At 51.4% G+C, this 24,389-nt stretch overlaps 2 protein-coding genes across 5 annotated transcripts; one reads left to right on the forward strand and one right to left on the reverse strand.

Moving 5' to 3' along the window:
- Positions 1-1,585: 1,585 nt before the first annotated feature.
- On the forward strand, positions 1,586-10,900 carry cpap (centrosome assembly and centriole elongation protein). Of its 4 annotated transcripts, none has more exons than XM_086147430.1 (17): positions 1,586-2,030; positions 3,424-3,556; positions 3,742-3,835; positions 3,909-4,014; positions 4,130-4,744; positions 4,892-5,618; positions 7,047-7,179; positions 7,267-7,432; positions 7,504-7,635; positions 8,348-8,461; positions 8,543-8,639; positions 9,079-9,221; positions 9,425-9,514; positions 9,596-9,736; positions 9,977-10,061; positions 10,172-10,292; positions 10,365-10,900. In XM_086147430.1, the coding sequence occupies exons 1-17, from the start codon at positions 1,791-1,793 to the stop codon at positions 10,555-10,557; spliced, it is 3,330 nt and encodes a 1,109-aa protein (XP_086003556.1). In that variant the 5' UTR covers positions 1,586-1,790; the 3' UTR covers positions 10,558-10,900. The 4 variants fall into 4 exon arrangements, with proteins under 4 accessions (XP_086003556.1, XP_086003557.1, XP_086003558.1 ...); XM_086147431.1 differs by having other exon boundaries at positions 9,082-9,221; XM_086147432.1 differs by having other exon boundaries at positions 8,543-8,633.
- Positions 10,901-11,527: 627 nt separating this feature from the next.
- On the reverse strand, positions 11,528-20,561 carry rnf17 (ring finger protein 17). The gene is given in 29 exon segments (XM_086148066.1): positions 11,528-11,723; positions 11,793-11,921; positions 11,923-11,955; positions 12,227-12,362; positions 12,427-12,550; positions 12,629-12,721; positions 13,087-13,237; positions 13,319-13,422; positions 13,501-13,591; positions 13,659-13,771; positions 13,964-14,108; positions 14,192-14,419; positions 14,645-14,680; positions 15,645-15,762; positions 15,888-16,005; positions 16,186-16,301; positions 16,820-16,967; positions 17,047-17,179; positions 17,253-17,440; positions 17,508-17,649; positions 18,392-18,557; positions 18,624-18,782; positions 18,855-19,003; positions 19,138-19,160; positions 19,558-19,708; positions 19,791-19,882; positions 19,961-20,047; positions 20,361-20,436; positions 20,530-20,561. Coding segments are annotated over 29 exon segments (3,477 nt in total).
- Between the last annotated feature and the right edge of the window lie 3,828 nt (positions 20,562-24,389).

Consider the following 24,389-nt stretch of genomic DNA (forward strand, 5'->3'; position numbering starts at 1 on the left):
GAACTGGAGAGCGGACAGCCAATATGGCTGACGGGAGGTGCCGTGGTGAGGGTGCGCTGCGGATGCAGTGTGTGTGTGTGTGTGTGTGTGTGTGTGTGTGTGTGTGTGTGTGTGTGTGTGTGTGTGTGTGTGTGTGTGTGTGTGTGTGTGTGGAGGTGGGGTTGCAAACTTCAACACGCTCTCTCTCTCTCTCTCTCTCTCTCTCTCACACACACACACACACACCACAGTGGGGTGTCTGCACACCTCACTAGTGAAAGAACCTGCTGTTTTACATTCATTCATGTAGTCATTTATTATCCACACTCACCGGGGTGCTGCTGCCTTTTCTGGTTGTCACTGGGTGGAAGATGGGGTTCACCCTGGGAGTAGGACCACATCTTGAACTGTTCACCCTCTCATTGGGACACAAGTATTCATTTGCTCATTCACCCTCTCATTCACACGTCTAAACTTTCATTCGCACCAGTAAACATTCATTCCCACATCTAAACACTTATTCCCCCTCTAATTTACACGTCCAAACACTCATTCGCACATCAAAACATTCATTCACCCTCTCATTTACACATTTAAACATTCATTCACACATCCAAACAGTCATTCACACGTCAAAATATTCATTCACACATCTAAACACTCATTCATCCTCTCATTCACACGTCTAAACATTCATTCACACATCCACACACTCCCTCACCCTCTCATTCACACGTCCAAACACTCATTCATCCTCTCATTCACACGTTTAAACGCTCATTAGCACATCTAAACACTCATTCACCCTCTCAGTCACACATGTAAACATTCATTCACACATGTAAACATTCATTCACACGTCCACACACTCATTCGCCCTCTCATTTACACGACTAAACACTCATTCACACGTGTAAACATTCATTCACATGTCTATACACTCACTCAACCTCTCATTCACACATCTGGACAGTTCAGTGTCTCCAATGAACCTCTTGAATGGAGGAAAACCCTGAGAAACCCCACGCAGACACCAGGCGAGGTCCTCCACCCAGGTGGGAAGCGCTAATGCGTCTCAGAATTCAGGTGTATTTGCAAAATATATCTCGTATAACAACACGGTATACCAGCCAGGTCCTTGTACACTCGGCAGTAACGTTACTGTCGTTACCTGTAACGTAGATCCTGCGGCGGCTGCTTGTTGCCATCTTGAGGTGATGTATGGGTATGACATCAGCTTGGCTCGTCTCCATGGTAACACGTCTTCGGAGCTCCACTCCAATACATAAAGATGTTTTTTCCCCTAAAAATAACAATTTTACGTTTAAGTCTCGTGTAAGAGCCAAGTATTTGTATCCTCTCCTGTCGTTACAGTCGTACCTGTAACGCGGATCTGCTTGTTGTGTAACACTGCCATCTGGTTGCCGTTTCTGGTTGTTGCACCGGTTTAGGCTCGTCTCCGTGGCAACACGGATCCTCCAGTCCACGAGGGGGCGCCGACGCGCGTCTGAACTTCCGCCGGAAGTCCCGCCTCTCGCGGGTTTTGCGTCGGTAACGGCGGCAGCTTTCGAAACGCGGGCGGTGTTTTTGTTTTGGCGGAAAGAATCCGGTCGGAAAAGTGATCCGTTCGACCCCCTAAAGACGGATAGCGGGGAGTCTGCGCACAACCCACACCGGAAGTGCCACCGGAAGCCGCGGGTTCAAAAAAAAAAAAAAAAAACCGTCACGGTTGGCGCCGCTATGAATAGCCCCTCCAGCCGTGCGCGGTAATCCGCCGTGCAAATCCCCGGATTAGCGTCCCCGGTCCCGGGATGTCCTCCCCCGCCGGGCCCCGGTGCTCCCGGGCGGACTTCCTGGCGCGCTGGATGCCGAGCAGCGCCAGAGCCGGCGTGATCCTCCACCCGTGGCCGGATCTCCCGGGCTTCCTCCGGCCCTCCTCAGACGCGGACCCCGGGTTCGAGTCGTTCTCCTCCGGGTTCGCCCCGCTGGTCGCCTCGGCGGACAGCAGCTGCGGGGATGCGGCGGCCGGCGGGATGGAGAAGGAGCTGCAGGTGAGCCCCGCTCCTCCACCGGGACATCCACCCCTTGGTTCAGACGCCCAGAAGCTCCCTGGGATTGGTGTGTGGAGCCTCCAGGGTCAGGAGAAGGGACGAAGCTCTCTGAGGCCTGTGGATGACACGGGAAGGCCTGCGTGTCTATGACAGGATGAACAACTCTGTTTTACATGGTTGCGTGGATAAAAGAGTGAATAGTTATATCTATTGGATGTTTGAATGACAGGGTGACTGTTGCATGTGTCCATATATGTAAATGCAGGTGAATAATAGTGTCAATATGGCATTTGAGTGACAGGGTGAATGGTTTAAGTGTGAATGAGAGGGTGAGCGGACGTCTGACGACCTGTGGACAACAGGGTTAGTGGTTGCATGTCTCCATATATGTGAAAGAGTGAATAGTCGTACGTCTGTGTGTGAACGAGAGGGTGAACGGTTGTATCTTGATGACACGGTGATGTCTTTATGCGGGCGACTGAGGGTGAATGGATGTTTGTCACTACAACATGTGAATGAGAGGGTGAATGACGTCTCCAGACCCGTGAATGAGCGAGTGAATGGTCGTCTGTGTGCCGTGTGAATGACAGGGTGAATGTTGCATGTCTCCATTTATATAAATGCAGGTGAATAACGGTGTATACGGCATTTCAGTGACAGGGTGAATGATTGTATGTCTACATTCATATGAATAGTCACATGTCTATGTGTGAATGAAAGGGTGAATGTTGCATGTCTCCATATATGTGAATAGTCGTACGTTTATGTGTGAATGAGAGGGTGAATGGTTGTATCTTGATGTCTATATGTGGGCGACTGAGGGTGAAAGGATGTTTATCTCTACAACTTGTGAATGAGAGGGTGAATGTTGCATGTCTCCATGTGTGAATGAGTGAACGGTTGTACATCTGTGTGCAAATGTGTGTGTGTGTGATTGGTGGGTCCAAGTTGCACCCCGTGACCCTGGAGTGCAGGATGAACGGCGTCGGAGGCCGTGAGCCGCCAGGAGCTCCTTCACACCTTCGTCCAGCAGGCGTGACGTAAGAAGAAGAAGAAGAAGAAGAAGAAGAAGAAGAAGAAGAAGAAGAAGGTGGCGGGTCCTGATAGTCTGGAGAGGAAAAGTGATAATCTCACTATCGGGTTAAACCCCCCCCTGTCTCAGCACATTAGCTCACACACACACACACACACACACACACACACACACACCTGGCTATTATTAGTGTTTTCTCCTGAAGCCTCTTCTTCCCGTCTGCAGGCCGGTTAAAGCTGCTGCCGTGCCTCCTGGGGTGGGTTTCAGGAGGTCCAGGTCTGAGGAGGAGTCATGTGACCCACCTCATCGCACATTAACCTGGAGAACAGATAATTAGATTGTGTGTGTGTGTGTGTGCAGCTGAGGACGTGGGAGCACCTCCTTCTCCTGCAGGAGCAGCAGAAGCTCCTGGAAGCCTCCAAAGGAGCCCACCAATCAGGAGAACCGGAGACGTCAGGAGACGTGAAGGTCCTACCATGGGCCGAGGAGGAAGGTGAGGCCGTTGTTCTTCCACTGACAGTGAAGGTTCAGGACCTGAACCAGCCAATCAGGACACGGGGGTCATTGTAGGTCAGGCATGCACCTTTTGAAACATCTCAACCATCTAGGAGGTTCTCATCTCCGATGAGAAGCCCACCTCGGGTTTGAGAAGATAACTGAAAGTCGTCTGGTCTCCAGACTCTGCAGACCAGCCGGTGCAGAGTCCCGACGAGGAGCTCATGCCAGATGTTGATGTTTCTTCATCCGGAGGAGAGCCGGTCCTCCGGGACAGGTGAGTTTCATTCTTCTGGGATGTTCCACCTGCCTGCCGTGCGGAGTGCTCGATGTTCTCGTCCCTCTTCCAGACCCATCAAACCGGGCGTCGGGGGCAAGAAGAAGACGTTCGAGGAGCTGCTGGAGGAGCAGCTGAGGCTGGAGGAGGAGAGGCTGAAATCTGCTCGGACACAGCGGGTCAGAGAGAAACGTTCACGTCTCGGGATCTTCAGGAGAAGCTGTGTCTCCACCGTGTTCTCACCAGGAAGAACCGGCTTCTTCACGTTTAGCTCCGCATGTCTTGTCTCTGCAGAGTCCAGAAGGAGAAGAAGCTGCCCAGGTTCCTCCTAAGAGGCCCTTCCTGAGGCGGGGGGAGGGTCTCTCCAGGTTCACCAACCACCGCAGGGCCCCTGGTCCAACGGTGGAGGATCAGAAGGAGCCCAAGCCTCGACCCCAGGCCAAGGTGACCTCCAGGAGCGACTCGGTGCCCTCAGCCGTCCGGAGGGGAGGAACCAAGGGACTCCCCGTCCGGCGCAAGACCGCCGTGCTCGGCAAGGAGCATCGGCCGCAGAGCTCCGGCTCTCCACCTCTGGACTTCAGGGCCGAGAGCAAGAGGGTCTCAGGTGGAACCAGAGAGGAGAAGGAGCAGAGGGACCGGAGGGGAGCGACGGTACCTTCCAACAAGCGCCCTCAACCGGTCACCTTGCAGGGGGGGAGCGGAGAACCTGCTGGAGGACCAACTGGCAGCTCCAGAGCTGGGGGTTCAAAGGAAGGAGACGCTCCTCAGGTTCAGGACTCGTTCCAGGAGAGGATCCACAGCTGGACGTGCGAGCAGCAGGTGGAGAACATGGAGCTGAAGGAGTTCGAGCTGCTGGAGCAAGCGGCCGAGGAGCTGTCCTTCTCCTCGGACTCCTCCTTCGTCATCAAGGTGCCCCGCCGCCCGATCACCTACGCTTGTTGTAAGAGTCAATCACTGTGGGAGAAGGTCCAGGAGACCCCTGGCATCAGCAGAACAAAGGTTATGTCATCTGGAGGTCTTTCACATCCGATGCTCAGGGATGTTCTTTACCCGTAGGTTCTCCAGATGGACCACCACAACCGGAGGCTTCATGGTGCCAAAGACCTCCACCAGAGACGCCTGTCCTCCACCCCCATCAAGAGCGTCCCCTCTGGTGAGGAGCGGCGGAGCAGCGGCGGCTCAGTGACCTCGGTGGTGGTCCAGACCGTGAAGGACAATCCAGCCGAGGAGGTGGAGGAAGAGGAGCAGTCTGAAGCTGAGGAGCAGGATGTTGCGGTTCAGCCGTTGTTCCCCAGCAGCCTCTGCTTCCCAGCTTCTTCTCACCGGCCGTACAACATGCGGTCCTATCAGGGAGGTCACGCAGAAGAAGAAGAAGAAGAAGAAGAAGAAGAAGAAGAAGAGGAGAGCGACCTCAGCAGCGGAGAAGACTCCACGCTGGTGGACGACGGGCGACAGGACAGAGTCGTGTTCGACGACGACAACACGTGGGACGATGTGGAGGAGGACGATGGAGCTGCACCCGAAGGCGTCCTGATGGAGGAGGAGGACCTCAGGAGGCCGGAGGTGGCGCTGGTGAGGAAGGTGGCGCCAAGTAGATCCGCGGACGGTCAGTTCTCCAGTTCCAACAACGGAGATCCAGGACCTCCTCCTCCTCCTGCCTCCCAGCTCATGACCAGACTGTTCCCCTCGCTGAAGCCAAAGCTCCAGAAGGCACCTCCTCCTCCTCCACCTCCAGATGTTTCCTCTGCTCCTCCTGACTCCACGAAGGCCCAGGAAGAGGCAGGTAGGTGGACCCTAATCACATTGAACTCTGCTTGTTGGATCTTCCACTTTGGACATTAGCATAAAGAGAAGGTGGTGCAGAGTTTAGCTCCGCACCTTTTGGAGAATCCTTATGCTTCTGCTTCAATGCGGCGTGGCATGGAGGCATCAGCCGGTGGTTGATAGCGGCCTTAAGCTCATCCACAGAGTTGGGTCTGGTGTCTCTCAACGTCCTCTTCATAAGAACCCACAGATTCGATGGGGTTCGGGTCAGGAGAGTCGGCAGGCCAGTTGAGCACAGTAATACCATGGTTGGAAAACCATTACCAGTGGTTTTGGTTGTGGTGAAAAATGAAATCTTCATCCGCAGACGGAAGCATGAAGTGCTCCAAAGTTTCCTGATAACTAGCAGCATTGACCCTGGCCTTGGTGAAACGCAGTGGACCAACACCAGCAGCTGGCATGGCGTCCCAGAGCATCACTGACTCTGGGTACATTTTGGCATTTCCTTCTCGCCAATCGTCCTCCAGACTCTGGCACCTTGATTTCCGAACGACATGCAAAATTTGCTTTCACCCAAAAAAAGTACTTTGGACCTCTGAGCAACAGTCCAGTGCTGCTTCTCTGTAGCCCAGGTCAGGCGCTTCTGCCACTGTTTCTGGTTCAAAAGTGGCTTGACCAAGGGAATGCGGCACCTGTAGCCCATTTCCTGCACACACCTGTGCACGGTGGCTCTGGATGTTTCTACTCCAGACTCCCCCAAAGGTCTGGAATCTCCACAACCTTCCTCAGGGTCCGGTGACCTCTTCTGGTTCTGCAGTGTTTTCTGCTACACTTTTTCCTTCCCACTGAGGAGCCTTGATACAGCACTCTGGGAACAGACTATTCCATCAGAGATTTCTTTCTGTGTCAATGATGTGCTTCTGGACAGCAGTCTAGTCGGCAGTCTGACCCATGATTGAGGTTTTGAACCAGGCTTGGAGTTTTTAAAAGCCTCAGGAATCTTTTGCAGGTGTTTAAAGTTGATTCAGATGATTCAGCTAATAGTTTGTTTAGACTACCTTTTCATGACATGCTAATTTTTTGAGATAGGAATTTGGGGTTTTCATGAGCTGCATGCCAAAATCACCAGTATTAAAACAATTAAAGACCTGCAATATTTCAGTTGGTGTGCAATGAATCTGAACTATATGAAAGTTTAATTTTTATCATCACATTATGGAAAATAATGAACTTTATCACTATATGCTAATTTTTTGGGAAGGACCTGTATATGTGTCCGACAGCTGGGATGAAACAGTCACTTTATTCTTCATCCAGTTGTAGTTGGTTGAAGATGCTCGTTTGTTCCTAAAGTCCAGAATCCAACTCAAAGACCTCCAATCTCACTCCAAAAATCCTGGTGACCCCGTCCCAAGCCTTCCTGTGGTTGTGCTTCCCCCCCCTGCAGGCCAGCACGCCCAGTCCCGCCTGCTGAGGGAGCGCCTGGCGGAGCTGGAGATCGAGATCGAGCGCTTCAAGAAGGAGAACGCGGCGCTGGCGAAGCTCAGGCAGGAGAACGAGACCCACCGGGAGAACCTCAGGTGACTTTGGAGTTGGGGAACCTGCGAAACCTGGTCCTGTTTATTGTACGTCGGTTGCCATCTCTTGTTTTGGCGGGGTTTCTGAAGGAAGGAGCGCCTGGAGTTCGAGCGGACCAGAGCAGAGGAGCGGGCCACTTTCGAGGAGTACAAGAAGGAGGAGATCAGGAAGCTGCAGAAGGAGCGCAAGGTGTTTGAGAAGCATGTCGTGGCTACCAGAGCCCTGCCAGACAAGAAGGAGAGGGAGGAGATCCAGGTGACATACACTCTCACAGTTTATGTCTTGGTTTTCTCTGGATCTGAACAGCTTCTCCTCCTCGCCTCCAGACGCTCAAGCAGCAGTTGAGCCTCCAGCAGGAGGAGACCAAGAAGAAGGAGAGCCGCTGGTCGTCCACTCACAGTCGCCTGCGACAGCAGATCGACTCCCTCAGCGAGGAGAACGGTTCTCTGCGAGACGAGGTATCCTTAGCCCCCTTCTCGCAGTTCCTAGAACCTTCTCAGGAACAAGGCCGGATTTAGTGTGTTTGGAGAGCAGAGGAACCGTGACCACACCTTCCTCGAGATGTCTTAGCTCCTACTCCGAGGCGGGGTACAGTTACATAGCAACTCATAGGTGCTTGGTGATTGGTTGAACTCATAAGCCACACCCATCACCAGATACTTGTTGGGGACTGCAAAGTACCTTTAAGAACTACTGTGGTCACTGGACAAAATGGAGATAAGCAGCAAGACATGGAGTGATGAAGAGGTCCATGGTCTTCTTGCCTGTTATGCTTCAAAAGGGTTTCCAGGACTCACAGAGGAACATCAACATTTTGGACAGGAATACATGAGGAGTTAGCTAATGTAGATAAAAGAGAAGATAGAAACAGTTCAACACTTATTACTCCATGAGCCCTGTGGCAGCTTCTACCTCCATGTTTTCGTCCTCGTTTTCTTCTCCGATGTGTGGAGCTCAGGGTGGACATCACACCAATCCCTAGCTGGTCCCTCACTATGGTCAAAGGGTTCCCCTGGAGGAGGCTACTTCCTGGAGCCAAACTGGAGCTGGATAGTTCTTAGAACTTCTGTCCAAAAGTGTCTCTTCTTATGACGGGTGTTGTGGTGGACCAAGTTCGTCCACATCCCTGGTTCAGGAAGGGGCTTAATCATTTTGTCCTTTCCCTTTGAGATCCGCATGTTGGAGAAGCTTCGCCTGAGCACCCTGAGGAAGAGCTCGTCGGAAGTGGAGAAGGATCGAGAACATAAAGACGTGTCACCTGTGACCAAAGGAGTGAAATTTGCGGTAAGAAGGTCCGGAATGGACGTAGAAAAGTCCTCAGGCCTCTGGATATAAACCTCCCGTTGTGTTTGATCCCATCGACAGAGCCCTCTGGACTCCAGAGGAGGAACCAACATCAGTCCTCCCCAATGCTCGGCCACAGCCACGAAAGGCTCCTTCAGAGAGGCGCCAGCAGGTACAGGTGAAGGTTGCTGCTCAGGACCTGGAATGGGGGAGTTACAGCGAGGAACCTTGTCGTTCAGATGTGCTTTGACCATCTGAACGTCAGACCCCTTGCTTGTGCTGGGGTGCCGTTGGGTTTATTTCTTGAAGAACATGCTCCGTCAGACTTGATGATGCTAAGTCTGATCTGGAGAAGTACATCATGGCCACGAGGAGAAAACAGGAATCGCTGCAATCGGTATTTTGATGGAGAGCCAAGGCCTGGCTGGAAATCAAGGCCTTAGATCAAATATCTTCAGTGGGACTAATTGTATCTCATTCATCACAAGTTAAGGGGGATTTTGGGAGCTTGAGGGGGAAAAAACAACCTGACGTCACCGAAGTTCAAAAGAGCAGAATTCAGCAGCTGTTCTCCTTCCAGCTTCATTATCTGAGACTATCCCTTCTCTGGTTGCCAGCAGGGATCAAAAGTAGCCTGAGGAAGTCCTCTGTGCCGGGCTGCTCGCCTCCCCTGGGGCCTGGCAGCACAGACGAAAAGCCTGCTCCTGCCAGGAGGAACCACAGAGAAGCCAGCCAAGAACCCCCATGTAGCTGCTCTCCAGTAAGACCCCGATGCTGTTCATCTTCTGGAAGAACATCGCAGGATGTTTGTTCCGGAGGTCACGTCTGAAGCCATTAGTGTAGGACCGCAAAGAACACGGAACTACGAGAGACGCAACTAATGAGTAGCTGCGATCTTTTTATCAGCTGGAGAGGAAAGAGCTAGTCTACATTTGCTTCAGCTGGTTGACCTTCTCATTACAGACAAGAGATTCCATGCCAAAGGATTCTGCAGGTGCTGAGGTCAAAGAGCCTGAAGCTGGCGAGGAGGTGATCAAACATCCCGATGGGAAGGTAAGGAATGACTCTCAGGCCAGGACAGTCTCCTATAGTCTGCCGCTCTCTGGTCTCTGAGCCTAGGTGTTTCCACTCCAGGTGGAGAAGGTCCTGGAAGGTGGCGAGCGTCTGGTCGTCTTCCCCAATGGGACCAGAAAGGAGGTTTCAGCCGACGGACAGAACGTCAAAGTCACCTTCTTCAATGGGGACACCAAACAGATCACGCCCGACCAGAGAGTGGTGAGATGATTGCTAGAGCTGATGGGATGGGTGTGGAACATCTCCTGATGTTTCAACCCTCTGAGTATGAAGTCCACCTCCAATCTCAACACCTTTTTTTTTTGAGCCCGCAAACTGAGCAATGAACTTGTGCAATCTTAGAAGATATCTGTCATGGATTTCAACCAGAGAGCTAGAGCAGTCAATTGTTCTTCTGAGGCGACATCCATTCCTTGTTCTCTACGGATTCTCTCTCCTCAGATCTACTTCTATGCCGAGGCTCAGACCACACACATCACGTACCCTGACGGCATGGAGGTCCTGCACTTCCCCAACAATCAGATTGGTAAGTTGGTCCAAGGCCACGGTGATATTTATAAGAGGAGTCCATCACCTCCTAAAAAGTTCAGAGGCAGTGATTGGAAGCGTCCAACTGTGCTGATCTTTGATCCCCAGAGAAGCAGTTCCCCGACGGCCGCAAGGAGATCACCTTCCCAGATCAGACGGTGAAGACCCTGTTTCCAGACGGCAAGGAAGAGAGCGTGTGGACGGATGGGACGGTGGTGCAGGTCAACTTGTACGTGTCCTGCTCCCTCTGAGGGACGTATGTCCAGTCCACAACCGGTTCTAACGGGCACCTCTGTCTCAGGGACGGCACCAAGGAGATCCACTTCAACACAGGGCAGAAGGAGATCCACACGGCCGACTACAAGAGGAGGGAGTACCCGGACGGCACGGTGAAGACGGTGTACTCCGACGGCAGGCAGGAGACCCGCTACCCCACCGGGCGCCTCCGTCTCAAGGACAAAGATGGCAACGTCATTCTGGACAACCAACTGTGAGAGCATACCGCCACTGGGTCAGCGTGGTGACTCCAAAAAGTCCAGCCTGGAAGGAGACTGCTGATCCTGGTTCTTCAGAACTGGCAAACATCCTCAAGTCCTCAGATCCAGCCCCAGTCCGGTTTTGTGTTTACAATTTTTACCGCGTTCACACGATTTTATTTATTTCTTTTAAATTCTTTTTGGTCTCTTGAGGACGTTCTTCTTACAACCCTAAGGGCACCAGACCATTTTAGGGAGCCCGTCTGCCGATGGACTGCAAACATCTCAGTTTGTAAAACTGTGAAGTTCATATTTATTTTTCTTAGCCGATATTTTTTAATAAATATAACTTTTTAATATTTATCGTTGTCCGGATCCAGGTTTTTGGTCTATTTTTGCTTCTTGTGGAGCTCCTATGTGGTGTTCAGATGAAAGGGACGCGGACAAGGAGACAAAGATTTGAAGGCCTTTTAATCAGCCGGCCTCCAGTCGACCGTTTTTAAAGGAGAAAAAGCAGCATTGGCCTGAAACAACACAACTTTAGAAAACAACAAGCTTCTAAAAGGGTAAGAATGTTGCTTCTGGAGCAGAACCTGGGGTCTAACGTGGGGGAAAACCATCTTTGATCGATTGGGTCCAGCTGCCGGCTAAAATTTTTCGTTAACGACACAGCAGGAGGCCTTCGGGTTGAACTTCAGGACAAAATTAGCTTCTCAGCGCCAACTCAACATTCCCTCAAACTACTTATTGGACCAGCTCAAGCAGCAGATCCTCAAGGGTACTGAACTTTTCTCCAGCTATTTAACAAAGCCAGAACCCAGTCTTCACCTCACAACACCAACTTCTGTATTATTCATGTGATTTCATTCCTAAAACAACCAATTGGAGGACATCTACCAGCTTATTGACCATCCTTAAACTCTGAACCTCATAGGAGCCACCAGCAGAAGTCTGTTGGGCACAAGATGGACCTCCCCACAATAATAAATCATGACCTGGTTCTTGCAAGCCACGGTGGTCCAAGTTGAAACCTGGTGTAGCTGGTTTGCTGAGAGTAAACATCTGAGGTATCACAGTCCAGCTCTTGCAGGCCCCTCTCCATCAGGGGCGGGTGGACCGGCTCCCTGTCCTGGTTGTGCAGCATCAACGCTAGCTCCGTCTCCAGGGCCTGAATGGACGAGGAGCTGGTTAGGACACTGATGTAATTAAAAAAAAACAAAGGCGATTCTTTTAAAGATTTGAAGATACTCTACTTTACCAGGACAGAGGGTTATCAGATGTTGCAGTGCAGAAGGTCCGTCATGAACGTCATGGCCTTCGCGCTTCACTTGGGGCTGTAGGGCAGCAAGTCTTGGTAGGATTCCGGTGCTGGGGGCGACATGGAACTTCAGCAGCTCAGGAGGCATCTGACGCAGCCTGACAGTAAGAGAGTGGGTGACCTTCGCGTCAGACCTTCATGGCGTCAAGATATGACGGACATTCAGCCTCTCACTCTTCATTCACCCTATAAGGTTCTCAGAAATCCACCCAACAGACAGTAATACATCAGCATGGAAAGTACAGGACATCATAGAGGTCACTCCTAGAAGACAAGGTTGTGTTGTCCATTGCCTCCACTTGCACTGGACATCAGGGTAACTCCATGAGGATGTGGTTTGAACTTGGGTGGAGGTTCTGAAGGCCTTACTTGCAGAGGGGCAGGGTGTCTTCTGAGCCAAAGTCGATGTGCTGGACCAGGAAGATGGTGTGATCCGGGTTGGAGGACTCGATGAGTCTTGCTCGGCAGTACTTGCCATCGAAGTACTCCGCCAGACACAGACCTCCTGGGGCCATACATAGGAAGATCAAGCGATTAGCATAATAACTGAAAGATACATAGAACTGTACCTGGAGGGAAGGTGAGGAGATGCGGAACATCTCCAATGTTGGCATTGATTCTGGTCAAAACTTCATCCAAGGTTTCTCCATCCAGCCTCAAGTCAGCCGTTTCTCTCAAAGACCACGGAGACAGCTGGAAGAAGACAAGAACTTTGCTAACACAGCTGGATTACTTGAAGAGCAAGACAATGATGGCCAAGGGATGTTCTACCTCGGCGGGAGTCCACTTGTGTTTGACCCTGACGGGGAACTGTTCTCCTACCTGAGCAGGGTCCAGGTGGGTGGAGGCTTCCACCATCAGACCCTGGATATACAGAAACCAGACAATGTTCAGACCAGTGTCCGTGTGGCAGTACTAGAACCAACCGGTGGAGGCAGAAGGCCGCCCACATTGAGCTGGGATCTGTGCAAGGTTCCTGCCAGGTGAAGGGCAGTGATGGCTTGCCGTTGTCTACAAGTGCTTGGAGATCACTTGTAGACATGGAGATCATCTTATAGAGTGGTCCGGACCTGGTCCTTGTAAAGTGTCTTCAGATGACTTCAGATGTGATTGGGCGCCATTGAAATAACATTTTAACCTGTTCCCTCCCCTGGCTCTAAACATTCAGTGGCTGTGGTTTCCAACTGCACATGCGGTATCTACATGGACATCAGGTGGACAGAGTTCACCTTCTCCGCGGAGGCTGGTTTCTGGCAGACAGGAACCGAAGCAGCAGAGGACAGCCGGTAGTGTGGTGGCGTGTCGGTATCTGGGTCTGCTTCTTCCTTACTGGGTGGAGACCGGGGCTCACGTACTATTGGTGTGTGGAAATCAGCGTTTCTACAAGGAGACACAGATGATGCTGGGGTGATTCAGAAGTAACACTCCAGCTGGGGTTTGTGGGACACAAGGACGACTCACTCTGCCAGACCTTTGGAGACCAGCAAGTCCGAGATGCTGACGGACTGACCAAGCTTGTTGGTGCAAAGCAGAGTGACGGACACAGGACCATCATCTGTCAGTTCCTGGGGGGGGGAGGGTCCAGAGATAAGACACCCACTGGCACTGGTAACGAGAAGATGACCAAGTGGAGACACAAACACCTTGATCTTCATAAGAGTGGTGGATCTGGACAGGTAGGAGGACATGAAGTCACAGGCGGCGGTGGTCCAGACAGACTGGCCTCCTGCAGGCCTGAGATCAGAGTGGACGTCAAAGACGACGTAACACACACACGACTTGCTGAACGTATGAGTGTGACCTGATGTCGGCGAGCATACACTCCAGCCCAAGGGAGCCTGTCGAGCAGGGCGGCAGTGGCCTCGGGTTGCTGGTGTGCTGCTTCACCTTGTTGAAATGGTCACAGCAGATAATCTGATGCAACAGTCACTCCTTTGTTCAGTTAAACCAACATTCATTCATTTATATGTGCTAGTTGATGAAAGACTACCCGCTGGTAGACCTCCTGACCATCCAGATCTATGAAGTACAACTCAAACTTCTGACCAGACCGAGAGCTGAGGTGACCCCGGAGGTGACCTGAGGTATGAAGGTCACCGCCCGTACCTTCATGCGACCGCCCGCCACGACGGAGCTGAGCTGCTGCCCCTCCTGGACTCCAGAGAGGCAGGCGCTGCAGTACTCGCCTGCCTCCCGCTCCACCTCCTGGGGCTCTGTCGGCACACTCTCCCACTGGAAACCCTCGCACACCCTGGGCAACAGTGCCGTCGCTATGGTTCCCGGCCTCCGACAGTGACCCATTTAAACCAACTTTTCTAAATGTCAACCACTGACCTTTTTAGCTGCGGGTCATTTGGGATCAGCTGGACGTAGAAGCTGCTGGGTGAGTTGATGTGGCTCACCCTGACCTCCAGCTCCGCCGGGGCACCGGGTACCAGATTGTCGAGTGGCTTCCGACCTCGCCCGCCATGGACGTTCCGGTCTGTAGATCGACGGACGTCTTCAACTGAGGCCCACCACTGCGGTGGGTTCCATACGGGCACATCGTCCCTGGACCTGGATCTACGGAGGGACCAGGAAAGAAGGTTTGACCCGTTGGAATTATCCAACAAGCATCCACCAACAGAGAATGTGGTGTTGTGTTTCTTCAGCAACGCAACAACTTCTCATTTGTCATTGTCAGAACTTAAGGAGTTTCAGATAGAGAAGATCTAAGAAGTGTCCAGCAAAAATTTGGTTCCAGGAAGTAGCCTCCTCCAGGGGAAAATTTTAGTTCTGCATTCCCACAGGCAGTGAAGGACCATGGTCGGAACCGTCGTGATGCTGGGAGACCACACGGACAACAGTGAGGTGGAATCTGCCACAACGTTCCTGGAGAAATAACCTTGGACCATCAGATGGTTGAAGTGTTTTCATCTTCTCCCTGCACTGGTTCTCCATGTGAAGAACCCAGTTAGCCATTAGCCAAGTCCGCACTGCTTACAGTGCCAAAATGTCGATGTTCCTCCGCAGTGCCTCAGGCCAGAAGAGCCTGGACCTCTTTGTTTGTTCATTTCTCGCTGCTTCTGTCCATTCTGTCCCAAGAAAACATCTGACCAGTGACGAGTTTTTAAAAATGCCAGTCCAGAAGATGTATCAGTATCTGGTAATGGGTGTGGTTTAAGTGTTCTACCAATCACCGTAGAAAGACAGTGCCTCAGAGTAGGAGCTAAGATGGTTCTAGGAGCTGAGGTCCATGGTCCCGCTTTCCTCTGCTGTCCTATTGGACCAAAGAACAGCATCGCTCCTGAGAAGGTTCTGAGAACTTCAGAGTGCTCCTATTGTGGGAAAGTGACTTTAGAAGTTTGTGGAACATCTTCAAGAAGGAAGTGAAGCACTCGACCTGGACGAGGCTCTCCAGACTGAGTTCTTGGTGGTATGTCTTCTCTGATAAAATGGACATGACCATGTCGGTCACTAAGACAATAGCGTTGGAGCAGAAATTTGTTTTTGAGGTCACAGTTCCAAGCTGGGATGGTCAGAACATCCATGTGAGGGTTATGGATGTGACGGAACATCAAGAAGCACCTAGTGTTCAGTTCTATCAAGGGAGAAGGCTGAGCTTACAACATCTTAGTGGTTTGCGAGCCTGCTGATGGAAACTTCTCCCCTCCGAGGAGCAGAAGCACATCCAGATGATGCAGCAGTTTCATCTCTGTGTCTTCTGAGCAGGATTTATGACCGCAAAGACTTTCTCCCACCCACTTCACCTTCCCACTCTATGGTCCACTATCTCAGGCGATCTCACCCGTATTTGAAGCGGGCCAGCTCCTCTGTGACGAGCAGCTTGGCCGTGTTCAGCTCGACTTCTCCAGGACCATCCTGGAGCAGCTTCACCGGCAGAGGCTCGGACCTGTGGACTTCAGCTGGAAGGAGAGGTGGTGATCAGTTCTCACAGCTCCCCAGATGTTTCTCCACCGCAACTCGTGGACCGAAATAAGACTTCTGGTTCCTTCTGAAGCATCACAGGAGGACGTGAAGGACACTGGACCTGTGACCACTGCAGTGACCCATTTCCCCTGGACCAGGGAGATGAATCTGGTGGCGCAGGCCTTGCTCCAGGTGTCTCCTTCCAGAGGAGATACGTCCGCCAGGACGCAGCGGACGGCCTGGACCACAGACAGACAGGAGCTCCTTGTAACAGAAGATGTGAACTCTTCTACTGTTACAACCTCACCTCATGACTCCACGGTGGGAGAGGTTTGGGCTAAAGTGAGTTAACTCTTTAGGGGAAACATCTCAGCAGCTCTTGGAGCAGAAGCACAAAGAGGATACACCAATGTTCTCACCACAGCCGGCAGGGAGGAGAACTCGTCCTTCACCTCCCTCAGGTTGCTGACAGACACCGTCTGCTTGGTTCCAACGTCGATGTCCTGCACCTCGACCTCCAAGGTGCCCCTGTGACCTACACACACACACACACGTCACGGAAAGAAAGCTAAAATTGTTGCTCTTGTTGGTGGGAAACCAAACTTCTGGTCTCCTTCTCTTTTGGGCTGCTCCCCTCAGTAGTCACCACAGCCAATCATCTCCTCCCACACCATCTAACTTCCTGTCCTCGTTTCCTCCATCCGTAAAACTCCCCTCTGGTCTTCCTCTGGACCTCCAACATCGGCGTCCTTCTCCACCATCGCTCCTCCGTCCATATCCAAACCATCTCAGTCTGACATCTTCTCTATAACGTGTGAAACATGGGAAAATCGATCTCCTGGTGTCGGATTAGAACTTCCATATATGTTGTAGAACCCTGGAATGGATGTTCCTGGAGTCGTCCAGGTGATCGAGCTTCAGCGCCAACTCCAGGACATCTGGGTCCAGACGGAGGCCCAGCAAGGTGGACTTCACACCGAGTCTCCGTTGGTTAAGCTGATACTAATGAAAGATGATGTGGTCTTCAGAGGGTCAGACCTCCACCGGCCTCACCTAGAACACAAGCCCGGTACCACAGGTTGTCGTTGCCGCGGACAACGCAGGCCTGGCCGATGGCGGGGCGGCGGACGGCGAGGTCGACCGGCCCGCAGGCACTGTAGGATTCCTGGAGCTTGATGGAGAGGACCTCTGGGATGTCCACCTGGAGGACAGGAGATAAAGGAATGGGGTGAAAGTGGATGGAGATGGAAACCGTGCAAGTGCTAGTGCAAGTGCAGTACCAGCCGGATGTAGAAATCTCCGGGGTTGCTGGCGTGGGAAACCAGAGCGTGGACCTCCGTGTCCACCTGGGGGTGGACAGCTGGGAGGAACATCCGGAGCTTCCTGTACACCGCCGCCGTTGGAGAACGAAGCCTTCGCGACAATATGTTCTTCAGACTCGGGTTCCGTCGGCGGAGCTCGCAGAACCCGCCGGCGCAGGTGTTACCTGGCCACCTCGATGAAGAGCAGGTAGTCTCTGACGGAGACGGGGGCGCCACTGTGCTGGTCCAGGGAGGTCTTCCTCAGGTCCACCAGCAGGCAGTCCTTCTCCTGGCCCAGCAGCAGCATCTCCACCTCCGAGGAAGCCGCCACGCTGCCGAACTCCAGCCGGGCCTCCTCGCTCCAGCCCTTTGACTGAACACACACAGAGCTGAAGCACCTCTTCCACGAGGGGGTTCCGAGGCTGAAGATCCTCACGTACCAGGTCGTAAGGGACCAGATCTTTGAGGGAGCACCGAACAGCCTGGGGGAAGAAGCAACTGAGGTCCGCGTTCATGGTCTGGTCCACCTTCCTCAGCCTGTCGTTCACGGCCGCCAGCGTGGCCTCGGTGGTCTCCACGGGGCTGGGAGAAGATTCACACCAGAGGTCAAGAACGTTCCTTCCGCCAACACAAAGAGCTTTGGGTGAAAACATTTCCGGAACACCTGAGGAGCAACATCTGGAGAGACCAGGTCTACGTGGCGTTTAAAGACAGTGGGAAAAGCCACCCGCTGCAAGCTAGCACAGAGAAGATCATGGACTAACATGACCTGGACTCGTCCGTGAACAGATAGAGAAGTTGTTGTCTGTGAAATACGGAGACGGCGAGCGTCGTTCGTGAGAAGGCAGGAGAAATCAAACGAAACATACCCTGTTAAAATAAATCGAAACACAATGTTTGTGACATGCTTTAAAATGAAAAGAATGTACTTTGTAAAAATCAAATAATGTGTCAAAAATAATACATAATAAAAGAGAATGTAGAAGAGTGTTTTCTTTCCAATCTTAGCTTAGCTTACTGGCTACACACTTAGCGCTACAACGTATTGCTAATGCTAGTTGCTACACTTTATTTTTAAACTCTATTTATCCCCGTACATGTCTCCTGCCTTCTCTCGGACAATTCTCTCCGTCATCGTATCTCATTGACAACTTCTCCATCTTTTCACGGACGAGTCCACGACACACACGTGTTTTTCCATGATTTTCTCTGAGGTAGCTAGCGGTAGCCGCGGTGCGTCCCACTGTCTTTAAATGCAGCGGCGGCCATTTTATGACGTGCTGATGGCGAAAGAGTGAAAGAGGAGGACATGCGGTGTCCGTACCACCATATGGTGACGTTCTTGGTGAGGCCATAATCCAGAAAGAAGACCCGGACGGCGCAGAGCTCCACGACAGGACACGGCTCTGCCGTCTCTCTGCGGTACTTCGGCGTGACCCCGACCACATGGGTCCTGCACCAGAGTCCGTCCTTCACGAAGATCGGGGAGCCTGGAGGCAAACGAGACCTTCAAACAATCGAGTCTGATGGAGAAGATATGCCGGAGAAGAGCTCACCGATCTCCACGACGTCCCCGCAGGAGAAGCGAGAACCTTCCATGCAGCAGAAGTGGTTGATCTTCCTGCACAGGATCTCGTTTTGCCGCCTCTCGCTCACGTAGTGGACGTAGAAGTGGGCGGGGTTCTCGATGTGCAGAAGCACCACCCACTGGGTCACTGGAGGAGGAGGAGGATGTTCTCTCAGATGGCCGGTTTGATTCCCACAAGGTTCTCCTCAGTGGAACGTACCACACTTGTCATCCTTCTTGAGTTGCGCACCGCCTCCAGCTGAGGCGCGAGGCTCCGTGCACGGAGGTCTCGAGGAGCTCCTCTGGGTTGGTGGAGATACCGGCCTGCAGGTCCTGAGATGGTGACCTTCTAGAGGTGATTCAGACGACCTGCAGACAGAGAAGGGACAACTTTATATTTGGACAGGCCTCATCCTGCCGTCCAACAATGTACAAGTACAAGATGGTACAATCCAAGGTGTCCTGTCCCTCAGAGACCAACGGAGACGTATTCATGGACTCACAGCTTTGGAACAGAATCCTCCATCTTCAGAGACAACATCAGACCCTGTACCTGGAGCTCAGCCTGGAACACACAGCTGGGTTGCACACACACACACACACACACACACACACACACACACACAATGAAGAAGATCCCCAGTGAGTTTTGATGAGAACATTTAATGAAACCTTGAGAACCTCTTTCCAGCTCCAACAGCTGAGGGTTTCACATCCACAGGACCTTGTAGAGTCTCCATGACCTACAAAGATACCGTAATGGTTCTTCCTCAAGAACCTTCCACAATGAAGGAGCTCATTCTTGGAGATGTTCATCACAAAACTGTGAATGTGTGTTGGGTTTGAGAACACGTTCTAACACATCAACCGTTCATCTAACTCCCAATGAGGTCAATGAGATGATCAGACAGGGTTCTTCAGACCTTATCCAGGGTGCGGAGCTGACTCCTGGAGGGAGAGTGATAGACCTCTCTGACCACCTGCATGGCCACCTGGAGCGTCTGGGTCTTCTCCTTCAAGCGGCGGATCGCCGCCTCTTCGCCTCTACGAAGTCGACTGAGCTGCAGGTCCCTCCTGTCGTGGACAGCGAGCCACAGGGGTCTCCACGCGCCCATCATCTCACACCTGAGCTTCTACGCAGAGGTTCTGCTCCTACCACCCGTGGATGGCGTTGAGGGCCTTCTTCGAAGCCTGCGTGACCTCCTGCTCGAAGCGCGCACGCTCCACCTCCGCCCGCTTTGATAAAGTCTGAACGGACAGAAAGAAAAAGATCTCGAAACACCGGGGTTCCTGATGGATATGAGAAGTAACGGATCTCCAGCGCACCTTGTGCATGCGCTCCAGCTTAACGAGGTTGTCCGCGGCTCTCATCAGCATCCTCTCCACCTTCTTCTCCGTCTCTTTGGGCTCATGCTGCGAAATACAAAACAACAAAAAAAACAGCGACTTTAGATCCAGGGATACTAGCAAAGCGACTGACTAATTCCTAAAACAGCGTTCAGGCCAGTCAGCGGCTCATCTTCAGCAGTGGGTTTGGAGGTCCATCCAGGATGGATCTCCACCACTGTTCTTCACCGAAGTAAAGCAACGCCTGTTTTACAACTCCCAAACCTGGCGTGAGAACGTTTAACCTTTGTCGTCGTGACGAAGATGAGCGCAGGATCACTCGTGGCTAGCTGGCTAGCTCGCTAAATTGCTAGCTACCTAGCCGGCTATCACCTCGCACCTGTGGCACCTGTGGCACCTCCGCGGCGCGGGCGTCTGAGGGCGGAGATGCTCTGCTCCTCCTGTGATGACTCCATCTGTCAGCACGAGAGGCTTCAGGAGGTCAACGCAGAAGCAGAGGATGTTGATGGGTGTAGATGTGGCGTTGATACTCTGCCTCAGGTCCTCACCTATCCTCGCCGTTGGGGTCGGTGGCGCGCATCTTTGAGACGATCCTCCTGCAGCTGCAGTGCCCCGCCTCTAGGGAGGATGGACTACAGCTGAGGAAAACAAACTTCTAGCAACGGTTTCAGCAACTTCATGGACCAGAAGAAAGGAGAGAAGCCCTTATTTTTGCTGCATCTCTTAAATAGATGTTGGAGGTGATTTCTGCAGATCTATCATGATCCATCCAATCTGCATTTACAATTATTCTTCAGATCTGCCATTTTGCGCTTTTTGCGCACATGAAGAAGACGTGCAGAAATGCATTTGATGCAGCTTTCAAATTGAAAACCATCTGTCTGGCTGTCAAATAAGGAGATAGAGCTGCTGCAAATATGTTCTGGAAAAAAAGCATTTACGTTATGTTGTCGTAAATGTTACCGTCATTTATTTGATGAAGACAATCTTGCTGCGTTAATATCTCGTGTTTCAACGGGGACACCTGTGGCTTATAGACACCTGCAGCTTATTCATATAAAATTTGTTTTCATTAAAAACATTTTGGACATAGATATTTGGTGGCATGACGTGTGATTTTAAGAAATGTAAAATATGTACTGTGGCTCAAAAAAGATTGGGAAACACTGGTCAAGACGCACCAAGAAACTCTGAGAAGGTTCAAGGAACTGCAGAGTGGCGACTGAATGGGCCATAAACATTTGTATTTTAATTTAAGGTGATTAAAAAGTCAGTTTCTCATTTTGTTTAATTGTCAAACACAAACAGCAAAGGTTTAGCTAGGTTTTATTTATCTGTCTGATCTTTTCAGCGGCCGCTGAAGTCTCTTTTATTCTTTACAACCGATAAAGAACCAGAACAATAGAGAACACTTAACTTTTATACATAAGTATTTTAAGAACCAACAATACAGAACACTTAACTTTTATACATTGTACAAGTATGGTTTTTTTTAATTTTATTTTTGTTGTCACTCTTATTTACAGCTGCTGCTACAGCTAATTATCTAGCTAGCAGAGGCAGGAGTGAGGAGTCTTGACTCATGAGAAAATAAAATTAATTCATTTCTTTACAACTTGCTTGTCACTGTTAATTACCCACACCTGTGGTTAATTACCCATCACCTGTGGTTGGTTACTTGCTTTAACACACACTTAACGCCTTTTAAAATCCATAATTATGTGAGTTAAGAATCAGTGCAAGGAGCAAATGAAACTGCGCAACAGGACGTCCGGCTAGTAACCTTCACTCTTAAACGCTATGTACAAAAACGCTTAATGAACTCAAAACACGCTGAATTTAACCCAAATTATCATTAACCAGCTTAATGAATATATTACGCATTTACTTTATTCACCTGTGCGTGAGATTCGCCGGTATTCGCTCGTTTAATTCGCGAAGAAGCAGGGATGAGTCAGCAAGCTGCTCCCGGTGCTCAGGCAGCTAACAGGCAGGTGCGGCTAGCGGGCGCTAACTCGCTAGCTAGCCTGGAGGTGGGGGACATAAACCCGGTTATAACGGGATTTAACGTCAATGCTGGGTCTTCCTACCGTCGGGGGTAAAAGGCGCGGCGCAAAGGCAGCAGATGACGGTGCCGCAACCTTCCCCGGGGATGTTTTATTGTCACCGATGTGCGGCTGCTATCTGTAGCTAGCTAGCGAGCTAGCGGGTTAGCGGTTCCGCGTCACGTGACCAGGAAGTACCGGAGTCCGGAAGAGGGATGACCTTGCGCGGGAGAGCGGAGGACACGGATGGATGGAAATATGGATTTATTTTAAATAATATTAATATCCCTTGCACGTATGTTTCCCCCTTACATTAATCTGTAGCTTACCCATCTTCCTCAATCCTTTATCTTAAGTTGTGATTTACCCATCATCCCTAACCCCTGATGTTAGCATACAAATCATGCATCGTCCAAAACCCCTGATCTTAACCTGCAAGTAACAAATCCTCCCAAACCTTAACCGACCCATCTTCCATAACCTAGCAATTTACCATCCTCTCTTTACCTTATCTTGCACGCTACCCATCCTCCTAAATCCCTTGTGTTAGCTGGCTAGGCAGGAGGTGCTAGCATACAACAACAAAGGAAGACCCATAAGGACGGGCGGCTAGGCGGGAGGCGCTAGCATACACTGACAAGAGAAAACCCATTGGGACAGGCGGCTAACTGGGAGCCACTAGCATACAACAAAAAGGAAGACCCGTCGGGATGGGCAGCTAGGAGGGAGGTGCTTCCACACACTGACAAGGGAAGATTTGTCGCATCAGGCGGCTGGGCAGGAGGCGCTAGCATACGCCGACAAAGGAAGACCCATGAGGACGGGCAGCTAGGCGGGAGGCGCTAGCATACACCGACAAGAGAAGACCCATTGGGACAGGCGGCTAAACAGGAAGTGGTAGCATACACTGACAAGAGAAGACCTGCCAGGATGTGTGGCTAGGCAGGAGGCGCTAGCACACACTGACAAAGGAAGACCCATCAGGACGGGCGGCTAGGCGGGAGGCGCTAGCATACACTGACAAAAGAAGACCCATCCGGACAGGCGGCTAACTGGGAGCCACTAGCATACAACAAAAAGGAAGACCCATTGGGACAGGCGGCTAAACAGGAAGTGGTAACATACACCGACAAAAGAAGACCCATCAGGACAGGTGGCTAGGTAGGAGGCGCTAACATACAACAACAAAGGAAGACCCGTCGGGACAGGCGGCTAGGAGGGAGGTGCTAGCATAGACCGACAAGGAAAGATCCGTCGGAACAGGCGGCTAAGTGGGAGCCACTAGCATACAACAAGTGAAATGAGCAAATGGGGAGGGATGTAATAAGAGAAGAAGGGGAATTAGCAAATGACCCAGCAACCAGCAAGACGTAAAACTCCTGCTCTTAAGCCCTTGCTATTTTCCGCTAACTGGGGCTAGCCTAGCGCCACCAATGCATGGCAATCTGAGCCCAAGACAAATGTCCCCTTCTCCCTGATACCTTATCTTAACTTGTAAGCGACCCACCCTTCTTAATCCTTTATCTTAACCTTCAATTCTACCACTAGGGGGAGACAAAGACAAAAACATCGACCGAGCCGGTGAGCGTTAGAATCTATCTATCTATCTATCTATCTATCTATCTATCTATCTATCATGTGATATACAGTCACATTTTACATTAGAAAGATGGTTTTAAAGTGACATTGAGATTAAATGTAAAGATACCGTAAGGCTAACGCTGCAAAACAAACAAACAAACAAACAAATGCTGAAAATGCAAATGCCGATCCATCCGCGAGTTCCGTTGTTTAATTTTTCTTTTGTTCTCTGCCGAACCAATTGCGAGGCTCCACAGGAGACCTCCACCACCACCACCACCTCCTCCCTCCTCCTTCTCTTCCATCCGAGCGCAGCTGCCAGCAGCATCACCTCCGCCTGAGGACCATGTCCAGCACCCCAACCCCCGCCACCCAGTGAAGCGTCTGTAAGCTGGAGCGACGCCCACTGAGGAGATGCACACAGCGGAGGTAAATACGATAGTGAGCAACACGTCCAAAATTTGAACCTTCAGAGGGCGTTAATCCAAATCCCCGGAGGTGTGTGTGTGTGTGTGTGTGTGTGTGTGTGTGTGTGTTGGGGAGGGGTGGAGGGGTTGAACATGTAGCACATCAATGCCCATCCTTCCCCTGAGAGTTGGCAGGATGCAGCCCTGAAGAGCAGGTTGAGATGAATGTGTTTCAACAGAACCTCCACACACACACACACACACACACACACACACACACACACACACACGTGTCTGAGCAGATCCGAGGCCCGGTGCTGATTGGAGGTGTCAGATGGCCTGCAGGTATGGGACGCACCTGTCCACCAGGAAGCG

This window comes from Fistularia commersonii, chromosome 6 (genome assembly GCF_037954325.1).
Source record: "Fistularia commersonii isolate RoL2024-O1a breed Wild chromosome 6, RoL_Fcom_v1.0, whole genome shotgun sequence".
NCBI lineage: Eukaryota > Metazoa > Chordata > Actinopteri > Syngnathiformes > Fistulariidae > Fistularia > Fistularia commersonii.